At 54.0% G+C, this 21,161-nt stretch overlaps 2 protein-coding genes across 2 annotated transcripts in view; both read left to right on the top strand.

Moving 5' to 3' along the window:
• The window catches only part of stk17a (serine/threonine kinase 17a), a 12,778-nt gene extending 783 nt beyond the window's left edge, over positions 1–11,995 (top strand). Inside the window, exons 2-7 of the mRNA XM_076016088.1 lie at positions 4,112–4,324; positions 9,311–9,452; positions 9,559–9,685; positions 9,778–9,826; positions 9,910–10,089; positions 10,571–11,995. Of these exons, the coding sequence (XP_075872203.1) occupies positions 4,112–4,324; positions 9,311–9,452; positions 9,559–9,685; positions 9,778–9,826; positions 9,910–10,089; positions 10,571–11,030 (1,171 nt within the window). The 3' untranslated portion in view covers positions 11,031–11,995. The remainder of the gene's footprint in view (positions 1–4,111; positions 4,325–9,310; positions 9,453–9,558; positions 9,686–9,777; positions 9,827–9,909; positions 10,090–10,570) is intronic.
• A 2,037-nt stretch (positions 11,996–14,032) lies between these two features.
• vopp1b (VOPP1 WW domain binding protein b) lies at positions 14,033–20,169 on the top strand. The gene is made up of 5 exons (XM_076016076.1): positions 14,033–14,337; positions 18,988–19,046; positions 19,159–19,236; positions 19,329–19,462; positions 19,574–20,169. The coding sequence occupies exons 1-5, from the start codon at positions 14,287–14,289 to the stop codon at positions 19,777–19,779; spliced, it is 528 nt and encodes a 175-aa protein (XP_075872191.1). The 5' UTR covers positions 14,033–14,286; the 3' UTR covers positions 19,780–20,169.
• The last annotated feature ends 992 nt before the right edge of the window (positions 20,170–21,161 follow it).

The raw sequence follows: 21,161 nt of genomic DNA, 5'->3' as shown, positions 1-21,161 counted from the left end.
CCTGCGAGATTCTTCGTGGTCTTTAATGACAAAAGTGGCTTCGTGCAATGCACTCAAGTTATTTGTCCGTCCCGAAGCTTTCACGGCACGTGACTAGTCTTGGACGAGTAAAACATGCCCCCTTTTAAGTCTGATTTTAGTGTAACACAATTCTTATCTCAAAATGTCTCAAATGAAAGTGATTTTATTTGTTTGTATATAAATATGTATAATACACACACAGTATACAGAACATGTATATCGGGGACTGTGTGCAGAAGGTCAGACTAAAAGGAGGTGGACCTGATGTGAGTGCCTCCTCTCCCAGGATGAGCTGCCCCCCCCCCCCCCCCCCCATGCTGGAGATACCTTCTGGCTTCACCTCTACTCGCTGTGTGTGACTGGGCTTCACCGGAGCCGTGTGTGCGCAGCAGCTTAGCGTCCTATGACTTGACATTGTGACTGAGATTAGTCAGCCCGCAGCAACATGAAAGCCCACAACAATCTGCCTCGCAGCGCTCTGATCTGTCCCGCATTGTGGTCGGCAGATCAGCTGACGGCCGTTCATGTGTCCCAAGTTCACGCTCGGCCCATTGTGCCGCCGCCACTCTGCCCCCGCTGCGCCGCATTATCCCTTCAGCTGACTCCTGGCCCGGCCCGGCCCGCGGTTGAGCCGTCTGAAGTCGGCGGTGAAAAATCTGATCCGGAGAGTGGTTTCATGGCGACCTTGAAGCTCAGAAGGAACCCTGGTGGCTCCTGGCTGAGGGTCAACACTGGGCCAGAAACTGAAGTGACACCGAACTGGAATGAATGTCTGACCCGGGGACTGCACAGCATCTATATCTGTGTCTGCTGTCAATGTGACTGCAGGGGCTGAGAACTGAAGGCGCTTCATTGAACAAGCATGCAGAACATTGTGCCTGTCGCTAGGCCTTCTAGCAGACAGTCTGTCTGTCTGTGTCTGACTGAGAGGAGGACTGATGATCGCACACACACACACACTCACTCACTCACTCACTCACACACACACACACACACGCACACACACACGTGTTGGCCAGGAACGTGTGTTCAGGCTGAGCTGTTTTTGTTGTTTTTTCCCCCCTGACGTTGTGGAGATGAAGGTGGTGTTTGTGTGTTTATGGTGTTTGTGTGGTTATGGTGTTTGTGTGTTTATGGTGTTTGTGTGTAAAAGGTGTTGGGCAGGTTGGGAAGCGAGACGGGAGGAAAGTATGTGGTGAATGTGGGAGTTCTCTTGAAGAACACTGTCTGTGGCCCTGACGGGCTCGAGGTGGAAGGTTCAGGATGGACGCTTTGGAAGATGACCCCCCCCCCCCCCACACACACACACACACACACACACTTTACCCCCCGGTGCTGGGGGTCCCAGATGGCCTGAGGCCAAGCTCCTTTAAGGACCTTCAGGACGACCGGGAGGAAGCCACCGCGTTCCAGATGGTTCCACAGCCAAAGCTGTTTCCATGCTGGGTCTTAGAGGTAGAAATCACCACTCTCTTATTAGGCCATATGGTTACAGCCTGCCGAGGTCTTAGGACCCCCCCCACCCACCCCCCACTCCTCCGCAGTTATTTGCAAGGAACACCAAAGCAGGAGTTTTTGACAAAGCGAATGAAAGACACAAAGGAATAAAGTACAAGTCATGGCCTGCAGGGAAGTGAGGCAGAGGTGTGGTTTCTAACCACTGTGAGATGCTGCAGCTTTTGCACTGGGTGCCCTGATGAGAGCGGAAGCGGCCGTTCCAATGGAAAGCACCAGAGACCAGAACACAGCTCATCTTTTCAGCTTTTTCCATGTTGTTATTGTTGGCGTGGGTGGTTTACATTGGGCCTACGTGGCGGCAGTGGCTGCCAGCCAATCCTGTGGTGCACACACAGGCCGGGGGGGTGGAGTGGAGGTGGGGGGGGGGCAGTGGATGGCAGCGGGTGTGTCTGGCTCGCTGCCACTGGAAATCTTTATTTCAATTAAATGCATCCAGGGCAGAGCAGCGAGGGCGCCAGCACCAGCAGCCTCCACGTGAGCAGAACCCCGGGGGTCCTCACACTGGGCCCGCTGGGTCGCTGAGGGCCCAGAGACCTTCGACACAAGAACGCGGCAACAACTTTATTTCTATTCTAATCTTGAAGGGACGTTCAGAGAGCTGATCAGCAGGAAGACGAGGTGGAACTCCTGTCTGTTACCGATGCTCTTCTGCCAAACAGACCTTTGACACACAAACCAACCAACCAACCGCAAAGCATCATGCCAAGGTCTGACTGAAGTGTCCTGGTGTAAGCAGCAACATGTGAGCTCATGAGCATTTCTACAAAATAATGAAGCGTCCTCGTCCTGCGATTCCTACGGACCTGAGCCGTTCATCGCTGAGCCAAGTTGGTGTGTAACTGCCAGGCGAGCGGTGCAGCCCGCTCGCCGCTCATCACATTGTCTTACTGTCATGTTGTTGTGTCAGTGCACACAAAGCTCTCGCTGCCGCTGGGCTTTAGGCCTCAACCTCTTTCAGTCAGAGGCTGCGTCCGCTCAACTGCTTCTGTACGCCGCCGCTCCAAGCTGTGTCATCTCCTCTGGTCTGCATGGGAGCGAGTGTGTATCCACACACACACACACACACACACACACACACACACACACACAAACATACACATACGCACACACACATCCACAAAAGCCAACTCTTTCAGGGTGTAGTCTGTGAATGAGGCTGCCGGCTTTGGAAATGTGCTGACGCTGCTTTAGAAAAGGCTGCGGTGGCCCAGGACGCTTTCTAAAGAGCAGGGCCCAGACTCCCAAAGCAAACAGCACCGTCCGCCGGCCCAGTTCCGACCACACCCCTGACCGTGACGCACTGCTGCCAGGAGCTTCCCACGGCCACCGCCGCTCCAAGACAGCGGGAGCGGGAAGGAAACGTGCCGTGTTTTTCCTGGGGAGGGTCGGGGGGGGGGGGTCCGTGTGCTACTTCAGGAAACCACAGAACCACATGAGCAGCAAGTCACTCAGGACTTGACTTTCTGTTTCCGAGCTCAGTATTTGAAAATAAATAATAATCCTTTGCACCCGTGGACTTCCACACAGTGCACTGCCATCCTGCCGTGAAGGAACATGCAGTCACATTAGAACCATGATCCTCTGGCATCTTCAGCCCCATGACTCTCACATGAGGGCGGCCCGGGGCTGCTGGTCATGCTCCGCCCCCCTGGCTCCGACACCTCCTCAGAACAGGGATTGTTCCTATTCCTTGTGCTTCTTATGGCGCACGTCTTGAGGTGACCCAGCTGTGCTGGCTGCTGGCGAGACTTAAAACTGAGTTAGAACTGAACCTATTCCTGTCCCGCACCAAGTAAAACCTCCACTAGAGCTTAAAGAAGTCCCTCGCTCACTCATTATGACCCTGATAATAGTTGGTTGGATGCAAACTGAAGTTTTCCCAGATGCACTCTATTATGTGCGCCATTCATTTCTTCCTGAAATGTCCGGCCAACGGTTTGGGTGTGCCGCCGCGTGCAGCCGGGGTTCAGCGGGACGGCGCTGCTGATTATTGGAGCGTGGCGTGTAGCCGCAGTAGCCGCAGGGAGGCTGCGCGCTGCGGCCGTGTCGTCTCCATCAGGCAGCTGCATGTCAGAGGATTTCCCCTGGGCGCCGCGCATCTGTGCACGCACACACACACACCGATTGTAGTCCCGACACGAGGACCGCCCGCCTTCTGTCCCCAGATAGAACTGGGTCAGGCCTGCTGGCCCGAGACAGGAAGCTGACAACAGCGATACCGCATCCACGGTGTAATACCCTCACCACCGGTAGGGGCCGCTTCCATTATAGAGCTGCACAACAAAAACTACTGGCTGATATTTTAGACTTTATATTTTAGAGGAAGCACTGAGGCGGGGGGGTCGGCGGGGGGGTGGGGGGTTGATGAACTTCACAAGGACTGAACTGGTGAGGACCAGTTGAGTGTTGAGCTGCATGGAGACCGAAAGAAGCCGTGGAAACAGAACAAAGACACAACTGACTCGAAGCCGTTGTTTTCATCCAACGCTTCACATCTTCTCTCCTTTCTTTAACGCACTCTCAATCTTCTTCCAGTCAACAGAGAGTTTCTAACACGACCCCGTCTCCCCAGGGGCAAGTTCGCCGTGGTCCGGAAGTGTGTGGAGAAGCGCACGGGCCACGAGTACGCCGCCAAGTTCATGAGGAAGCGGAGGAAGGGGCAGGACTGCCGGACGGAGATCCTCCACGAGATCGCCGTGCTGGAGTTGGCCACGTCCAGCCGCCGCGTGGTCAACCTGCACCGGGTCTACGAGATGGCCTCCGAGATGGTGCTGGTCCTGGAGTTGTGAGTCTTCTCGGGGGTTTGGGGCTTTTTTCTGTACTCAACCGTCACAAGCAGCTCCTGTGGGGATGTGGAAGGTGTTTGTGTGAGCCGGGACTCAGTTTTGAACTCGTGACTCCACATAGAGGAGCCCTGCAGGACACCAAACAGTGCCAGAGTCTCAGAGGGGGAGCACGAGGGAGCCCAGTGTTTTTAGCCCAGCACGGCCTCGGGCCCGACTTTAATGCTTCAGCAAACACCAGCCATTCCAGCAATGTGCCTCGCCTTTGTCACTTCACGCACGCACACGCACACACACACACACACACACACACACTGATTCTGCCACCTAGATTGGGTTTCTCCGGGCCTGCAGACCTTGGAGCTGGCAGGACAAACTGACGGCAGGTCGATGCTTTAAGTCCACCAGCAACACTTCATAATGAGCAACTGGTGTGCGGCTTAGTGTGACCCAGTGTGTGGGACACACACACACACACACACACACATACATACACGCACGCACGTGACGACTAGCTGCACCAGTTGTCGATGATCTCATCTCGCTGGTCCTTCCCCGAGCCCAGCTTGACCTGGTTCCCAGAGTGTGTGTGTGTGTGTGTGTGTGTGTGTCTGTGTGTGTGTGTGTGTGTGTACACATGTATAGCGCTTTACCTTCACTTAACAAAAGGCTAACATCACAAGTATTGGCTGCCTGAAAGAACTCACTCCGAAAACAAAATTGAAACTTGGATTCAACTTTCCAGAAATCAAAGTTGTATCAAAATCCGAGTAGCAGCAACAGCAGCAGCAGTAGCAGCAGTAGTAGCAGTAGTAGCAGCAGCAGTAGCAGTAGCAGCAGCAGCAGCAGCAGCAGCAGTAACAGTAACAGCAGCAGTAGCAGCAGCAGCAGCAGCAGCAGCAGCAGCTACAGTAACAGTAGCAGTAGCAGCAGTAGCAGCAGCAGCAGCAGCAGCAGCAGCAGCTACAGTAACAGCAGCAGCAGTAGCAGCAGCAGCAGCAGCAGCTACAGCAGCAGCAGCAGCAGCAGCTACAGTAACATGGTTGAGGCTGTGAGGCCAGTCTGAGCAGAGCAACAGTGGGTCAATACATCAGAAGCTCCTCTAACAATGCAGTGATTGATTGCTGCTGGCGTGCAGGGTTGATGAAGTCTCTCACATGCCATATTGTTTTTGGCCTGCGTCCACCCCCACCCACCCACCCCCCCCTCAACAGGAAGTATTGACACGCTCATAAACACCCACCCCACGCTGCCGGGCCTTGGTACTGGTGGACACACAGAGGCCCAGCAGCACACTGGTCCCTCAACACAGCAGCAGCTTCTCACTGGAACTCAGACAGGCTTGCTGTTCTGGAGCACCTTGTTGAAAGCTGAGCAAGCTGGGAAGTCCATCACGCACCAACAGGGCCCAACAGGCACCACTAAGAACACGGACGAACCAGAACCAGAACCACATCCTGGTCACAAAGCAACACTGAAGATCTGCATGATGCAAAGCACAAAGATTATTACACAAACAAAGCAAAAGAAATGTGTGCCCGCCTCAACAACAGTCAGTGCACACTGCTGCGTGTGTGTGTGTGTGTGTGTGTGTGTGTGTGTGTGTGTGTGTGTGTGTGTGTGTGTGTGTGTGTGTGTGTGTAGCAGTCGCAGAGAGGGTGAGGATTGTGGTCTTTTACAGGATTATGTCCCATCAGCAGCACATGACGGTGCAGTGCAATCTGTCCCATTGGGGGGGGGGGGTAAGTGGCCCACTGAGGGCTCCAGTCAGACCAATCCTGACCCAACGCAGCCCATAATCCCAATCCCAGCCATTGTTTCAAGAAGAAAATGGGATAATCCCAGAATTAAGTGCAGCGCTGAGTGAAGATGGAGCTTCTTGCCACGAGTCGTCTCGCATGTTCTCCACTCGCTCTCATGTCTGCAGCACATTTATAAAATGCCTTTAAAATGCTGGGCGCCAGCGATTTGCTGCTTCGCAAACAAACACATTCACAGTTTAACTGGAATAACAACAATCAAAAAGGTGCAAAGACTTTGTTCCGAAGCCGTGAGACCTCTGCTCAGGCTTTGCTTTGGGTGATGACATCAGTCAGCAGTGTGTGCAGCAAAGACTTCAGAACATCTTCACCCCCCCCCACCACTCCCCCCCCACCCCCCCCACCACCACCACCACCACTCTCATCTTATCTTTGTGTATATATGTCAGTGAAGTGGAGCAGAATGGCTTCCTCACAGCGAGGAGAGGAGACGTTGGCCACCCCCCCCCTTCAGCGCTTCTTTTATTGGTCCGACAGCTGACAGATATTTCGGGCAGTGGGGCACATGGCGATGACGGAGGATGGAGTGGTGGAGGCAGAGGAGGAGAAGGGGGGCTTTGGGCTGCGAGCGAGCGAGGGTCAAAGCTGACACAGAGGAGCATTGATGGCTGCAAGGCAGAGCAAGAGGACAAAGCTGCTGCTGCTGCTGCTGCTGCTGCTGCTGCTGCTTTCTGCTGCTTTCTTCTCTTTTGTTGTGGAGTTGTTTTCTCCAGTCGGGGGAGGGGTTGGGGGGGGGGGGGTGACGATAGGAGAGGAAGAGGCTGCTGGAGAGAGTGAATGAGGGCGATAGAAGAGTGCTGGCCCAGCTCCAGCTCAGAGTTCATCGTGTCAGTGGAGCCGCACGCACACACGTGACCGGTCAGAGCATGGCCGCTCGCCCAGAGCGAGGGGAGAGAGAGGGACGCAGAGCCAGGGCAGCAGCAGCAGCAGCAGCAGCAGCAGCAGCAGCAGCAGCAGCAGCAGCAAAACTTCAAGTAGGATTAAAGAAAGAGTTGAAAGCTTCTAAAATGTGAACAAATGCAGTGTTGACAGTGAGACCTGGGACCACTGCCTCCACACAGCACAGAAATGCAGCAGAGTTGTGAAAAGGCTCTCGTGCACCATGTGTGGGGGTCCCTCAGCAGAGGCCCCACTGTTTTGTTTTGCCCCCGCCCCACCAGGGGGCCTCACCGCAGGTTGATTGAAGCCACTGGTCATTTACCATGACGTCAGGCGGCTCCAGGCCTCCGTCCACACAAACAGCCTCGACCCTGAGGGTGCGAGCTGCTGCTGCTGCTGCTGCTGCTGCTGCTGCTGCTGGAAAGTCCAGTCCTGGGTCTGGAACGGAGGGCTGGATCTGGTTGGCTGTGCTGCCAGGCTTGACCTCTTGACCTCACCGTGGCCTTCTCGCTCACCCAGCTGGTCTCACAGTGGAAGGTTCCGTTGGGAACTTTGTGGTTGTCATGTGGAAGATGGATGAGAGGACAAACGTCTTCAACATGACAATCACGCAGTGCGGCTGCCCTGACTCAACCTCCTACTTTCATCCACTTGCTCAGGAACAGCTGCTGCAGTTGGAATGCATGCGGTGGAGATTTCTTGATGGTTTTCAGGAAGCAGCGGCTGTTGCTGCGTCTGACCACCCAAAGCTGTGAAGGAGCAGAGAGGCCTCCTCTGGATGGCAACGAGTCCTGCCAGCCTCCTCCTGGAGGCACAGTTGTGTGTTTGTGTTTTGCGTGACAACTAAAGCAGGTCAGACGCGCAGTGAGAATTTATAGGTCATGTGACGCGTGTGTGTCTCCCCGCGTTCCTCGTCCACCGGGGCTCCGCATCGGGGAAATCAAAGCTGAATCGATGGGTCCGCACGGCGGCGCTCCGACAGGCATTTCATTAACGGCATTAGCGAGCCGCCAATCATCCCGCTGAGCCCGCCCTCAGGCTCCCACTGACCTCTGAGTGGGCTGCACGGCCGCTGTCCATCCATCCATCAGGACTGTGTGTTTGTGTGGGCTCAGGCTGTGTGGAGGCTTTATTCAAAGTCCAGCCAGCAACTGAAAGTTGTTGGGATCAAATAAAAGAGCCTCTTCTGTTGTGACAGGCTCACAGTCTAGCAGGTGTCTCTGCTGCAACAGACTGTAGAGCGAACCCTAGCGACTGTGGAGGTGCAGTGCTGATCGGATCGGCCGCAGACCCAACGCGCTGAACCTGACCCACTCTGGCCGGGACTCTGGACTGACAGCCGACCCACGGGAGCAGATCACCTGCACTTGTTACTCACCGGCAAACTAAGAGATGCTGCTGAGACTCCCTGAATGAGTCTGATCCCTGTGTGTGTGTGTGTGTGTGTGTGTGTGTGTGTGTGTGTGTGTGTGTGTGTGTGTGTGTGTGTTAAGTGCTTGGGACTTCATCAATGAAGTACTTGAGCAGCAGCAGCAGCAGCAGCAGCAGCAGCAGCAGCAGCATTGAATGGAGCCAGTGTGGAGGGAGGGACTAGTTGCTGTTTGCACCGGTGACCCTGTCGCACACATCTGCCAGTGTGCATTTCCCAGAATGCACTGTGCTCCACAGTCATTTCATCTCACCTCGGAAAGAAAAACCAAAACAGCCCTGCTCCTCCTCCTCCTCCTCCTCCTCCCTCCGTCTCCAGCACCTTCCTTGGAGATAAAGCCTAATTCATGGGCACCCTGAGGGGACTCCTTGTCTATTCCTGACTGCCCTCTCTTTGTCTTTGCCATCACGCACTCGCTCTAATTGAGTTGATCCAGCAGAGTTTATCTCGGGCCGCAGGAAATGAAAGAAGCACTTTGAGGAGGGCAGGGAAGTTTTGAAGAGTTCCTCGGTCGGCGGAGGCAGTTTCTGATTCGTGCCATGTTTGTCTGTGCAGGACGTCACGCGTTGCTTTGGTCAACATCAGCAGAGGATCCTCTGCTGATGTTGACCAAAACAACGTGTGTTTTCAGAGTGGCTGCTGAAGACTCGTGCTAAATTTGGAAGCTGTCTGCTGTGTCTGCAAACTCACCCACAACATGCAGCACTTGGACTCAGACGGACTCAGACTGGAGCTCTTTAACCTTTGCCTGCGTGCCGTGTGAACTGAGCGCGCTCGGATTGGCCGCAGCAAAGATGTCACGTGACGTCGGACGCCGCTTCCTGACGTCTTGTCATTTGCGTGCGAATGTTTTCCCTCAGCGCGGCCGGTGGCGAGATCTTCAACCAGTGCGTGTCAGAGGACGAGGCCTTCAGCGAGCAGGACGTCAAGAGGCTGATGAGGCAGATCCTGGAGGGAGTGGCCTTCCTCCACCAGAGCAGTGTGGTCCATCTGGACCTGAAGGTCAGAGCGTTGGGATGAACATGCTGCTTCCTGGAGATCAAGAGAAGGTAGAAGAGAATGCTGGAGTCAGGACTAATAGATGCTCGTTTCTCCCCCCCCCTGACAGCCTCAGAACATCCTGCTGACCAGCAGTTCTCCTCTGGGCGACATCAAGATCGTGGACTTTGGTCTGTCCAGGATGGTCAGCAGCCACCAGGAGCTCAGGGAGATCATGGGCACTCCAGAATACGTTGGTGAGTACGCCTCTATTTTTGGGGGGCCAAACTGTCTCGGCTCAAACACGTGACTAATATGTGTTTGATTTTTTGTTTTTTTGTTTTTTCAGCCCCTGAAATTCTGAACTATGAGCCAATAAGCACAGCAACAGACATGTGGTGAGGAAAAGTCATCAAAGGAAAACAGCCCAGTTTGACCGCCAGTGTCACTGCGTCACTCCCGCTCTTCCTTCTGTGTGTAGGAGTATTGGCGTCTTGGCCTACGTGATGCTGACAGGCATCTCTCCGTTCCTGGGCGAGGACAAGCAGGAGACCTTCCTCAACATCTCGCAGCTCAACGTGAGCTACGAGGAGGAGGAGCTGCAGCAGCTGAACCAGGGCGCCGTGTCCTTCATCCAGACGCTGCTGCACAAACACCCACAGTCAGTGCTCACGCTCTGTCTTTCTCTCCATTTGTTATCTTTAAAGAGACCAAATATCTTCATATTCTCACAGAAAGTGCCAACAAACGTTGAGGGGTTGAAAAGCGAAATCAATACGGCGTTTTGTCCACTAGATGGTGCCAAATAGCTGGATTTGTTATTGTTATTGTCATTGCACTAGAGCAACAGAATGCAGTTTTTGGCAGTTAGTGCATCGCAGTAAAGCTGGAGAGATTCTCAGAACCACAACAAGATATTTTGCCAATCAGTATCGGAGAACTTGTTGCGCCTGTTTTCTTCTTTGGTTAAGTGTCCACTGGCCATTTGCTTGTGAGAATCACGACACCAGACAGCACCGCCTGTGTTTTAGCAGGGTTTCAGTGCTGCCAGTAACTCCTACAACTCCAAAGATGGTGGTATAAACCTGTATGAACCCTGGGAGCACTGTGACGGGTGTGTGTGTGTGTGTGTGTGTGTGCAGGGACCGGGCCACAGCTGAAGAGTGTCTCCAGCACCCCTGGCTTCAGTGCTCCTCAGAGCCTCAAGACACGCAGACGGTGGAGGAGATCCTGCCGTCCAAGGACCAGGAAGCATCCAGCGGCTCCAGCAGCAGCAGCAGCAGCAGCAGCGGCAGCTCCAGCAGCTCCAGCAGCAGCAGCAGCTCCAGCAGCAGCAGCAGCAGCCCCCAACCTCCTGCCAGCGGCCCCATGGCCAGCCAGGAGGTGGAGGAGGAGGAGGGGGAGAGGGGCGGGGAGGAACCCTGTGCGGAGGAACTGATCGTGGTGGCCGCCTACACGCTGGGCCAGTGCCGCCAGTCGTCCACCAGCAACACCAAGGAGACGGAGGCGCTGGCCGCCCAGCAGAAGGCCATCTCCAAGCGCTTCAAGTTTGAGGAGCCCTTCAGCGCTCTGCAGGAGGTCCCAGGAGAGTTCATCTACTGACTCCACCTGCTCTCAGCATGTATATATTTAATGAGCGAGCGCTCAGAGTGTCGCCTTTCTCCATCACGCATCGCTCCGGAAAAACCAACAAGTTCCTCTCCCAAGTGAAAATAAGCTCTGGTCTCCTGTATCTGACTTGCTTTGCTTTTGTTTTCCTCTCTTCTCCGCGGTGAGCTGCTGAAGCGCGAGCATCCTGAACCAAACAAGGTGAACGGCTGAATACTGCGCCCTCTGTGCAGCAGTGCTCCAGCCAATCTAAAACTGCACTCACCTGCCGAGGTGCAAAGGCAGCGGTGACATCCGTGGTCCATCACTCTGGTGTCAACTGTGGGAGCACAGGTTTGTTCTGGATGAAACACATGAAGACATGAAGTCTCAGGTCTCGCTTCAACCACTCCCAGTCCATCGGAATGAGGCTGTTGAGCGTCAGGAGCTTCGAACCGTGCATCAGATTCTATATTCCCGACTCAAGCCGCCAGAACGTTAGCTCGTCGGCTGCGGTCCATTTGCTCGTCTGCTTCCCGTCTGAACCGAAGCGAGTCCACCTTGTTCCTGTTTTCTATTCTGTGCCACGCTTGGAGAAAAAAAGAATGTCGGATCAAGGTTGTTTCCCCCCTACTTTTTCACTTTCAGGTGTGTTAAATATTGCATATGTGGTATTTCTGAGAGGTTTTCTTATTCTGTGTACATATTAAGAGGCTGCACTGTTTTCAGAGTTGTTCTTACAAAAAAAAAAAACTGTTTGAAGAGCCATTTTGCATTTTACCCCCTTCTCCCCACTTTGCTGACCTGCAAGCTTCCCATTGGTCAGTTTCCTCTAGCAATAAGGCTTATTTCCTCACATGTAGACGGCGAGCACTTCCTGTGAGTCTGTACTGTATATTTATGTTTATGAGGCGATACGGATGATAGAAACACATCTGTGCATTCTGTCCCCTTCTGTAAATAAACACTTTCAAGGCCAACTGAGAGCTTCCACTTGGATTTTTGGCTGGATACACACACACACACACACACACACACACACACACACACACACTACTATGAACAACAATTCCAATATGGACCACTAGGTGGAGGTAGAGGTATTTAAAATGAAGGCCACAAGAGGAGCAGGAGGAGATCCCTAGACTCTACTTCTGGTACCACCTGGTTCCCCGGTCAACCTGCTGACTCAACCATGTGACGTTACCAGGCAGGCACAGAGACACCAGTGGAGCCGCAGCACTCAGCGTCTCCATCAAGCTGCCCGCAGCAGACACATGAAGCTACTGGTCAACACCGCTCTGTGTTTGCTTCTTCAGCAGCCTCACTGTGGTGCGGCTGGGTCAGTCACTCATTAACTAGAGACAGACTATTAGCCTCCTGTGTCTATTAGCCACACACAGACTGGGCAGAGTGTTGTTTGCAGAAGAAGAAGGAGTGGGTGGTCTCCTGACAACAGAAGTGCTGATTAGCAGAGAGGGGAAACAAAACGCTCCAGTCTCAAACCTGCAGAACATTTGAAGGTGCTGCTGTTGACTGGTGGGTCTCATTCCCAGACTGGGAACTAACCAATGCCTGCACTCAATGTGAACGCTGATGTTCAATATGCTACACTGACGTGCACTGACGTTCATTTGAGGTCCAGCCTGGACCCGCTGAGCCACAGAAAAGTCCTAATGAGAATCCGGGGGGGACAGGAAGTGTCAGCGGGCGACAGAGAGGAACAGAGTGGCAGTGGCTCTGACGGCAGGACAAAGCAACAACACACGGTCAAAGGCAGAGGAGCCTGAAGGCCACAAACACTCTGAGGGCAGCAGCAGTGAGAGGAGTGAGCAGACTGACAGGAAACGTCGCTAGCTGTGTTTGTGTGTTGGCCAATCTATGATTCATACGCTTGAAGCACAAACAGCCCTATTGGCGGTAGGTGACAACTGACCTCTAGGGGGCAGTAGTCAACAGACCAGACATTCGCCTCCTCCAGGGATTTATCTTGGAAGTGTAAACATCCACCCATCTTCTCCTGCTGCTGCTGCTGCTGCTGCTGCTGCTGCTGCTGCTGCTGCACTCGGGGGAGCAGGGATCTGTTGAAGCTGCAACCCCACTAAGATTATTTCCTATTATTTGTTCCCACAGGCAGTATTTTTTCTGGGGGGATAAATGTCCTTATTTTCCTGCATCCCTCCATCTTTCCAAGACCTTTTCTTAACAACCTTCTTCTTTCAGGACTCGAGTTCTCTATTCATGCAGTTTGTGGCAGAGTCGTCTTCACGTCTCATCCACCCATTATTGTTCATCACCAGCATGTGCTTCTGGATGATTTAGCAATGTGTGTTTTTTAAAATTATTATAAGTTGTCCTTGTTATTAAATAAAAAGCAACAACAACAACAACAACAACCCTAAAACCAGCAATCTGACCAACTGAGAAACCACAATCAGATCTGCCAGCAGTCAGTACCTCTAAAGCGGCTGTTAGAGGCTTCAGCACCACGGAGAGCAGCCGGCACTGTCTGCCAGACAGCTGCTGACAGGTGTTAACATGGCGTGGAGCAGGGACTCTGCAGGACACCTGGGCAACACTGCAGGACGTGCACGACTCTGTTGTCAAGCATCGTCCTGAGGAGGTCAGCCCACCAGAAAGAAGCCCCGCCTTCACACTGCACGCCGAGCCTCCGAAGCCTGCGATGCCTCGCCGAGCAGTCCGTGCACAAGGTAAAGCCATCCATTCACTTTGGAAGAGATTTGAATTTACACTCAAAACTGCCGTGTCTGCACTTCCTGCCGCGTGACCTCACAGGGTGAAGACGCAAGAAATGTTGCACGCGGAGCCTTTAACCATTAAAGACAGAGAGCGCGTGCAGGCAGGGCGGGGCAAGGGGGTGGGGGAGTGGGGATGCGGGAAGAGTGGGGAGGGGAGGGGTCGGAGAGGGGCGTGGAATCAGCATCCACATCACTGGCGGATGCAGCGGCGGCGGCGGCAGCAGCAGTAACAGCAGCAGCAGCTCCAGCTCCCCCCCGCGCCCCCCCCCCACCATGCTTTTCTTCTCCGTTCGCGGAGCGAGCGACCGTCAGCTTCCCAGCCGCCGTGCTGCCACCCCGGGCCGGCAGCCGGCAGGCCCGGCACTCCGGCTGTGATCTGACGGCGATGCTGTGACTCCGGAGCCTTCTTCTCCTCCTCCTGCTGCTCCTCCTCGTCCTCCTCCTGGTTGTCAGCCGACCGGCTACCTCTCTTCCACTAGCGGCGCCCGGGCTCCGCTCTCCTCCCGGCCGAGATGGGGACTCTGTGGGCGGGATTGGCGCTGACCGTCGCTCTGCTGGTCGAGGTGAGCCGCTGCACCGGCAGGGTTATTGTGGCCTGTGTGTGTGTGTGTGTGTGTGTGTGTGTGTGTGTGTGTGTGTGTGTGTGTGTGTGTGTGTGTGTGTGATGGGGGGGACGGTGGCTTGTTTCTGCTGCTGCGCGTCGCTTGCCATTGTTGCTTGAGCGCCGCGTGCACAATCCCATTCCGATACGAGTCGGATTCAAATTGTCTCGTGGCTCGACACAAAGAGCGCGTCGGAAGCCCATAGACTGACGTTCATTTGTTTAATCTGCATCACCCGTTCCAATCGGCGTGCATGCGAGCCAAATGTGAACTTTAATGCTGCCCATCACTGCTAGCAGGACACGGCAGCGGAGAACAGAGACAATGGGAAGAGGTGAAGGTGCAGCCGTGATGCTGGGGGAGTGCGAGGCAAACATGTCACATTTCTTCACGGAACATTCCTTTAAATAAGAGAAATACTATGACCAGTAATGATACTAATTCAGGGCACAGATATGACGGTGCGTTCAAAGGCAGTTGGCGACCTGTGAGCAGGACCTCCTTTGTCCTGGTTCCCCAGTGTGCCCATATTAACCAGGTGCTGGAGGCAACTGGGACATTTGGTCACAGTGACACATGAGCGGAGCTGCATGGAGGCCGAGGGCTCCTGCATGCTGCCACAGTGGCAAGGCTGCTCTTCATGCAACGTCATTTGGACGTATTATCTAACATCTTCTTTTAAAGCGGGAACCATTTCTGTCCCAGCGGGCCGGAGGTCCACGGATGCCTTTCCTCAAATAGAAGAACTACATTGGAATTGTCCCTGGAAAATGTTGTATGTCTCCTGTCTGGATGCATCCTGCATGATCCTCCAGCCTTCCTGCCACTGTCCCACCACTAACACTCATGTCTTTTCATGTATTATTAACAGCCAGCATTATTATTTCATCTCATTCAGCCTGACTTGGTGAGAACATCCATCTTGACTGTGACCAGGCTTCCAGGATGGGAGAGCAGGGCTGGGATCGCCTTGTGTTTGCATCCATCTGTGGATTTCAGCCTTTGAGCTGTCAGACGTACAGAACGGTCAAAGTCGTCGTGAGAGGAGCGAGCAGCTGAAGCTTGCTGAAGCTTGCAGGCTGAAGCCAAGTTAAACTGGTCCTGGTGGACAAATCAACAACGGGAACAGATGGTGCAATTATTTTTTAATTAAACCCCAATTAAGCCTGACTAAACCATCATAAACACTTGGAATAGTGGGTAGAAGTGTGTGTGTGTGTGTGTGGGGGGGGCAAAGCATAAAAATGAACCAAGGCCTCGTGAGCCGGTAGTGAAGCCACAGTGGCAGCAGGTGGCGCACTAGAAAGGCCAGATGAAATGATGTGGTGGTAAATTTTGGAGCGAAGCAATCAAGTCCTGCTTTTGAAAGCATCGGTGTTGGTAATGAAGAGCGAGGCTGCGGGGAGGCGGAGCGCTTGTACCATCAGAAAAGAGCCCGCAGTGTTTCCTCATACAATCCTTCACACAGTCAGGGAAACCTCTGTGTTCCCATCGGCAGTGTTGGCCGTGAAAACAACGTGTCAGAATCACTAATTATGGCGTTTGGTGTTGGCGCAGGTTGAGCATAACAACAGGTTTGCTTTGCATCACAAGTTGTCTCATTTAACGGTCAAAGAAGAAATCGATAGAAGTGAGGGTATAAATACTCGGTGCCAGTCGGTGGCGATGGCAGTCGAACGCTGCCTCTCTGACACATTTCCTTTGGCTGCGCTGGCTCTGAACCACTGCTGTCCACACACACACACACACACACACACACACACACACACACACACACACACACACACACACACTCGCTGACAGCCCTGGTGATGCCGGTTGGCTCGCTGCTACTTGCTAATGGCGGAGGCATCTGTGCGGTCAGCCCCGATCAATCTGACAGGAAGGAGAGAGAGAGCCGCTTGCACAGGAGGGGGACAGAAAGAGAGAGAGCAGTGAGGAGCGTTTGTGCAGTGGCTTTTGTGCCAGCCAATAGCCATCCAGCTGAGGCTCTATTTAAAGGTGGAGCGTTCCACTCCTTCATGTTCAGCCCAGACTCCAGCAGCCTCATGCAATCAGCGCCACAAACACCACTTGAAGTTTGCCAGGAAACAGCAGACTCAGTCCGTTTGTGGCAAGAGAGATCTCGCTGCCCTTTGTGACATCACGGCAGGTTGACTCTCACGAGTGCGGTGTGCTTTGGCACGCGCTGTCAAAGACGTACAGGATGAAGCGAGTTCACCGGCGGGATAAAGACATGAGCCACGAGAATCATTTCCATCTGGCAGCAAAGCGGGACTTGGAGCTGGTTCAGAAAGGCTGCGTAATCCAGGACACCCGGGCTCTTCTCATGCTTTCTGTGCAATGAGGTCAGCAAGTGAGAGGAACTGAAGTGGAGGGTCAAGCCTCGGAGCAGAGGTGAGCGCGGCTCGCGGCTCCACCAGCGCCTCTCCTGTTTGACCCGTTTCCCACAATCCCACCCTGTGAATCCTGCCGGCTTCAAAGGCAGCGGCACGTCCCGCTCGCCTCTCACAAACACTCCACAGTCCAATCCAAAAGCTTTTAATGTGCGCCGCCGAACCTTTTGAACTATTCATCCAATCCAACCCAGCCCCCCCGCCCCCCCCTGGAGTCCTGTGGCCAAAAACCTCTCTGAGCTGCTTTAAAACAAGCAGGGAAACACGTTGTGCGGTTGCGTAACGCTCATCTTTGTCTTGTGTGGGAGCACAGAGGGACACTTTGCTCCGATGTCAGCGCTGCAGCCCAGCCGTAATTAGTGCAAAACAATGAACAGAGCTGGACGCTGACCATTAACTGGCTGAGTCTGGTGGTCAGAGCAACCATTAGATTACGCTTTCATCAAGATTCATAACACCAGCATCACCAAGGCTGGAAGGAAGGAAGGAAGTTGCAACCATTCATGCCCAAGTTGTATCTTCTGCACTAAATTCCATTCGCCATTATTTTCTTTTGTCCTGACTGCTGCTGCGTGTGTCATCGTCCAGCAAGAACAGCAACAGCTGATGGTGCAAAACACTTTGCCAAAGTTTTGCATCGTGTGTCACTGGCAGCCAGCCGCCATGGCACAGATGGGGTTTTCCTGCAGTTTTTAAACAGAACTGGGCTTTTTTTCACATCAACTTTTTCTCAAGGAAAAAAGACTAAACAAAATCAGGCCTGAAGACTCGGAAACACACAGAATGATCACGATGAAAATACCTCTGGGAACCCTGTCAGAGGTGACGCCCCCTGCTGGCTGGGTCAGACCGCTGCCCGGCTGCAGGGCGAGAGGAGGAGAGAGAGAGAGAGAGAGAGAGGGAGAGAGGGAGAGAGAGAGAGAGAGGGAGGGAGGGAGGGGATCATCTGGTCTGCACTGAGCAGCAGCAGCAGAGCTGTGTGAGGTGACTGGGTGGTGCTCTCTGCTGAGCCCCCCCCACACACACCTGATGCTGGATTGATGCCGAGCAGCATGTCCATCATCTCAAAATGACTCATCAGTCAGTCAAGACGTCCTGGCCCACTGGTGGCCCACTGGTGGCCCACTGGACCAGCCTGGTGCAGACAGTCACCGTCCCCAGACTCCTGTTTAACCCCCGACGCTCTCAGCCGAGCTCCCATAGCAACACCACAACACTGTGTTGCCTGTGTGGAGCAAAGCAGTGCCAGCAGGTGCGGTGGTTGGAGCGGAAGAGAAGCTGGGTCTGGGACTGGGTGGCCACAGCAGGGGGCCTGACAGGTGAGGTGAGGGCAACCTGGTTGGACTTGACTGGACCACCTGCTGGATCTCCTGGAGCTACCCCCCCCCCTCTGCACTAGAGAGTGGTGCGTTTCCTGCCTGCCACCATGATGCAGCAAACACTCCTGATTGGCTTCATTTACGCCCCCGACTGTTTCCCCTCCTCTCCCCCTCTCCTCCCCCCTCCCCCCTCCATCTGCAGCCAGATCCCCCTCCCAGCCTCCTCTCTCTCCCTCTCTGGCCTCCCCAGCAGCCTCTCCCCCTCCTGCTTTGGTGGATGAAGCTGAAAATCCTCTCTGCCGCAGCGCAAAAAAGCAACAAAAAGCAGAGGCTGTATTTCCTTGCTCGCGTTATTTCAGAAGACGATAATCTGAGCGTCGTACAAGCAGATACGTGGCTTTCAGTGCATCTCCTCCACAGCGCATCACGGCGTGTGTGCATACAGTACATGTTGTTGACATGTATGAATGCCACCGGCGTTGTCCCTCAGCCAGGTGCTGGCCCCGCCCTCTCACACAAAGCATCAGTTTCAGCAGCAGGAGGCTGTAAACACTGAGCTGAGCTGTTTTCTGGACTGCTCCAGAGGTTTGGGGTTCCTTGCCGGCTGCTTCTTACAGGCTGTGTGATGAACAGTCGCCCGGTGACGATCAGGATCTGCCAGAGTGGAGCGCTTCTTCAATTGGTTCTATTCCACTGGCTCGGTAAGACGTGTTTGATTGGTCAGGCCTCCATCACAGCAAAAGCAGCAGCTTGTGTGAGAACATGAGGGCAACGGTGAGAAGAGCCGACTCAGCTCATCACGGCCGGACCAGCTGATCTCTGGAAACGTCTCCTCTTAGGCCTGGAGGCTTCTCAGCATAACTTTGCTTGACTTTTCTTTTTGTCTTTTTTTACAGCTGGTGGAGGCCAAAAAATACTGCTGGTACTTTGAAGGCGGGTACCCCATCTACTTTATGTAAGTAGTGGTTCTCTATCCACTCCAAACTCTTGATTTGATTGTAAGGTGTAATGACTGGAAACAACCTCCGGGGGGGTCTGAGAGCAGCTGACGAGTGTTGTCGTTGCAGATGTCGCTCCTATGAGGACTGCTGTGGGACCCGCTGCTGCGTGAGAGCCCTGTCCATCCAGAGACTGTGGTACTTCTGGTGAGTGTGTGTCCACCTGTCCACCTGTCCACTGGGGGGCAGCACACAGGACGTGGCCTCTCAGACTCTGTCTCTGGTTCTGGTTCCCTCAGGGTGCTGCTGATGATGGGCGTTCTGTTCTGCTGCGGCGCCGGCTTCTTCATCCGCAGGAGGATGTACCCGTCGCCGCTGAGGGACGAGACGGCCTTCAACGTCTCCTTCACCAGGCACCCCGTCAACTCTCCAGGTCCGGCCGGCTCGGGTTCTGAGCCATCAGTCCGTGTCCGCCTCTTCTTCTGGCGGTTCGAGAAGAAGCGACCAGGTTGCACTAACTGTGTGCTCTCCTCTGGTCCCTCAGTGTCCCAGCAGCCGGGCAGTATGCAGGGCTTCGGGGTGAACGGAATGGCTGGCGCTGACCCGGTTCTGAACATGGCCCATCCGGTCTACCCGCCACAGCCTGGCTCCGCCCACAAGATGATGAGCCACTACCCGCCGCCTCCGTCCTACTGCAACCACCCGCCGCCGCCGTACGAACAGGTGTTTCAGAACAGCGACAAGAAGTAACGGCAACACAACGCTGGCAAGTCAACACAAACTGAACAACACACAGGAGAAAAGGGAAGCGAGGATCAGAAGGTTCTGTTGAAGGTGAGGAAGAGGAGAGCCTGCTGGCCAGTCTGTGGAGGAAGGACCAAAATAAGCACACACACACACACACACACACACACACACACACAAACACACACACACACGCAGGCAGCACCACTGTCTGCCGGCCGTCATTAGCACCCGGTGACCCGGCTCGCCTCGCTGTAGGAGCTTTGGGTCCACCCACTTTCCTCTGACTCCACCCCCTTTCCCAGCACCAAATTGTGCGGACAAACCGCAGACAAGTGAACAGAGCAGAGGCCCGGTGAACACCGGCACTCATTCTGAAGCTCCTGAGCAGAACATCTGAACAGCAACACGACTCGGTTCCATCAGCACAAAGCACTGGTCACCTCCGAGGTCCACCTCAGTACAGGCTGGACAAGAAGGAGAAGGAGAAGGAGAAGGAGAAGGAGAAGAAGAAGAAGAAGGAGAAGGAGAAGGAGAAGGAGAAGGAGAAGCACTGCTCAGCTCAGGAGCTTCTGTTGTCAGCACCTGCACACTTCTTCTCTTTATACACAATAATGACAAGAAATAACACCAAGAACCAAGGAGCTCTTGTTGCAGCGGTCTTGTGGCCTGAGACTGTGGTGACTTGGGATTGTGGGTGGAGCCGACAGATTCATCCTCATTATAGCAGCGGCGGGTTAGTCAGCGACCAAAAGTAATATTCGATAGGAATTGAAGCAGCAGCATAAAGCCACCCACCATCGCAAACATTTGATCAAATCAAACATTTCTACTATGGCTCTGGTCCTGCTGGACATCATGGGGTGGGGGTGGGGGTGGGGGTGGGGTTGGGGGTGGGGGGGGGGTGTCTTGGACAACCAGGTCAACCAGGCTCTGCTCCATCCAGCCGTGTGCGAGTGACCGTCCCGTAGTTCCAGGTGAGGGAAACTCGGATCCTCACAGCGGCGTCCTCTCCATCCTGCACTCTCACTGCAAACTGCTCACTGCCATCACTTCAGCAGAATAATGCAACACACGAGGAAACAACGGCCCGGTGACAGTGTTGCCAACATGTTCTCTGTCAGCCGCTTGTGTTTTGCTGCAGGGATGACGGACGTTTCCAAGAAGCTGTTGGTTGACCATTTGATTTGCATCAGCTTCCAGATTTACCCTCCAAGTCCACACTCTTGCTTTTCTTTTGTCAGAACACGTTCACAATGAGCACAACCTGCCACCGAGTGCACAAAGTGGCACGAGGACGTGCAGCCAAACTGATGGTATCGATGCTTTGCTACTGTCGCTACTTCTAATGCAAGGGTTTGACTCGGTGTCTCTGTATAAAAGGTTTC

This window comes from Nelusetta ayraudi, unplaced genomic scaffold (genome assembly GCF_046127955.1).
Source record: "Nelusetta ayraudi isolate G7.1 ecotype Tasmania unplaced genomic scaffold, CSIRO-AGI_Nayr_v1 ptg000214l, whole genome shotgun sequence".
NCBI classification, from domain to species: domain Eukaryota; kingdom Metazoa; phylum Chordata; class Actinopteri; order Tetraodontiformes; family Monacanthidae; genus Nelusetta; species Nelusetta ayraudi.
Note: the sequence above shows the minus strand (reverse complement) of the source record. Positions and strands in the feature narration are given on the sequence as shown.

Bases quoted from the DNA above. Each gene is read 5' to 3' on its own strand.
- vopp1b (XM_076016076.1), top strand. From the start codon at position 14,287: ATGGGGACTCTGTGGGCGGGATTGGCGCTGACCGTCGCTCTGCTGGTC. The intron at 14,338-18,987 runs GTGAGCCGCTGC...CTTTTTTTACAG, and splicing joins CCGTCGCTCTGCTGGTCGAG to CTGGTGGAGGCCAAAAAATA. The intron at 19,463-19,573 runs GTCCGGCCGGCT...CTGGTCCCTCAG, and splicing joins GCACCCCGTCAACTCTCCAG to TGTCCCAGCAGCCGGGCAGT.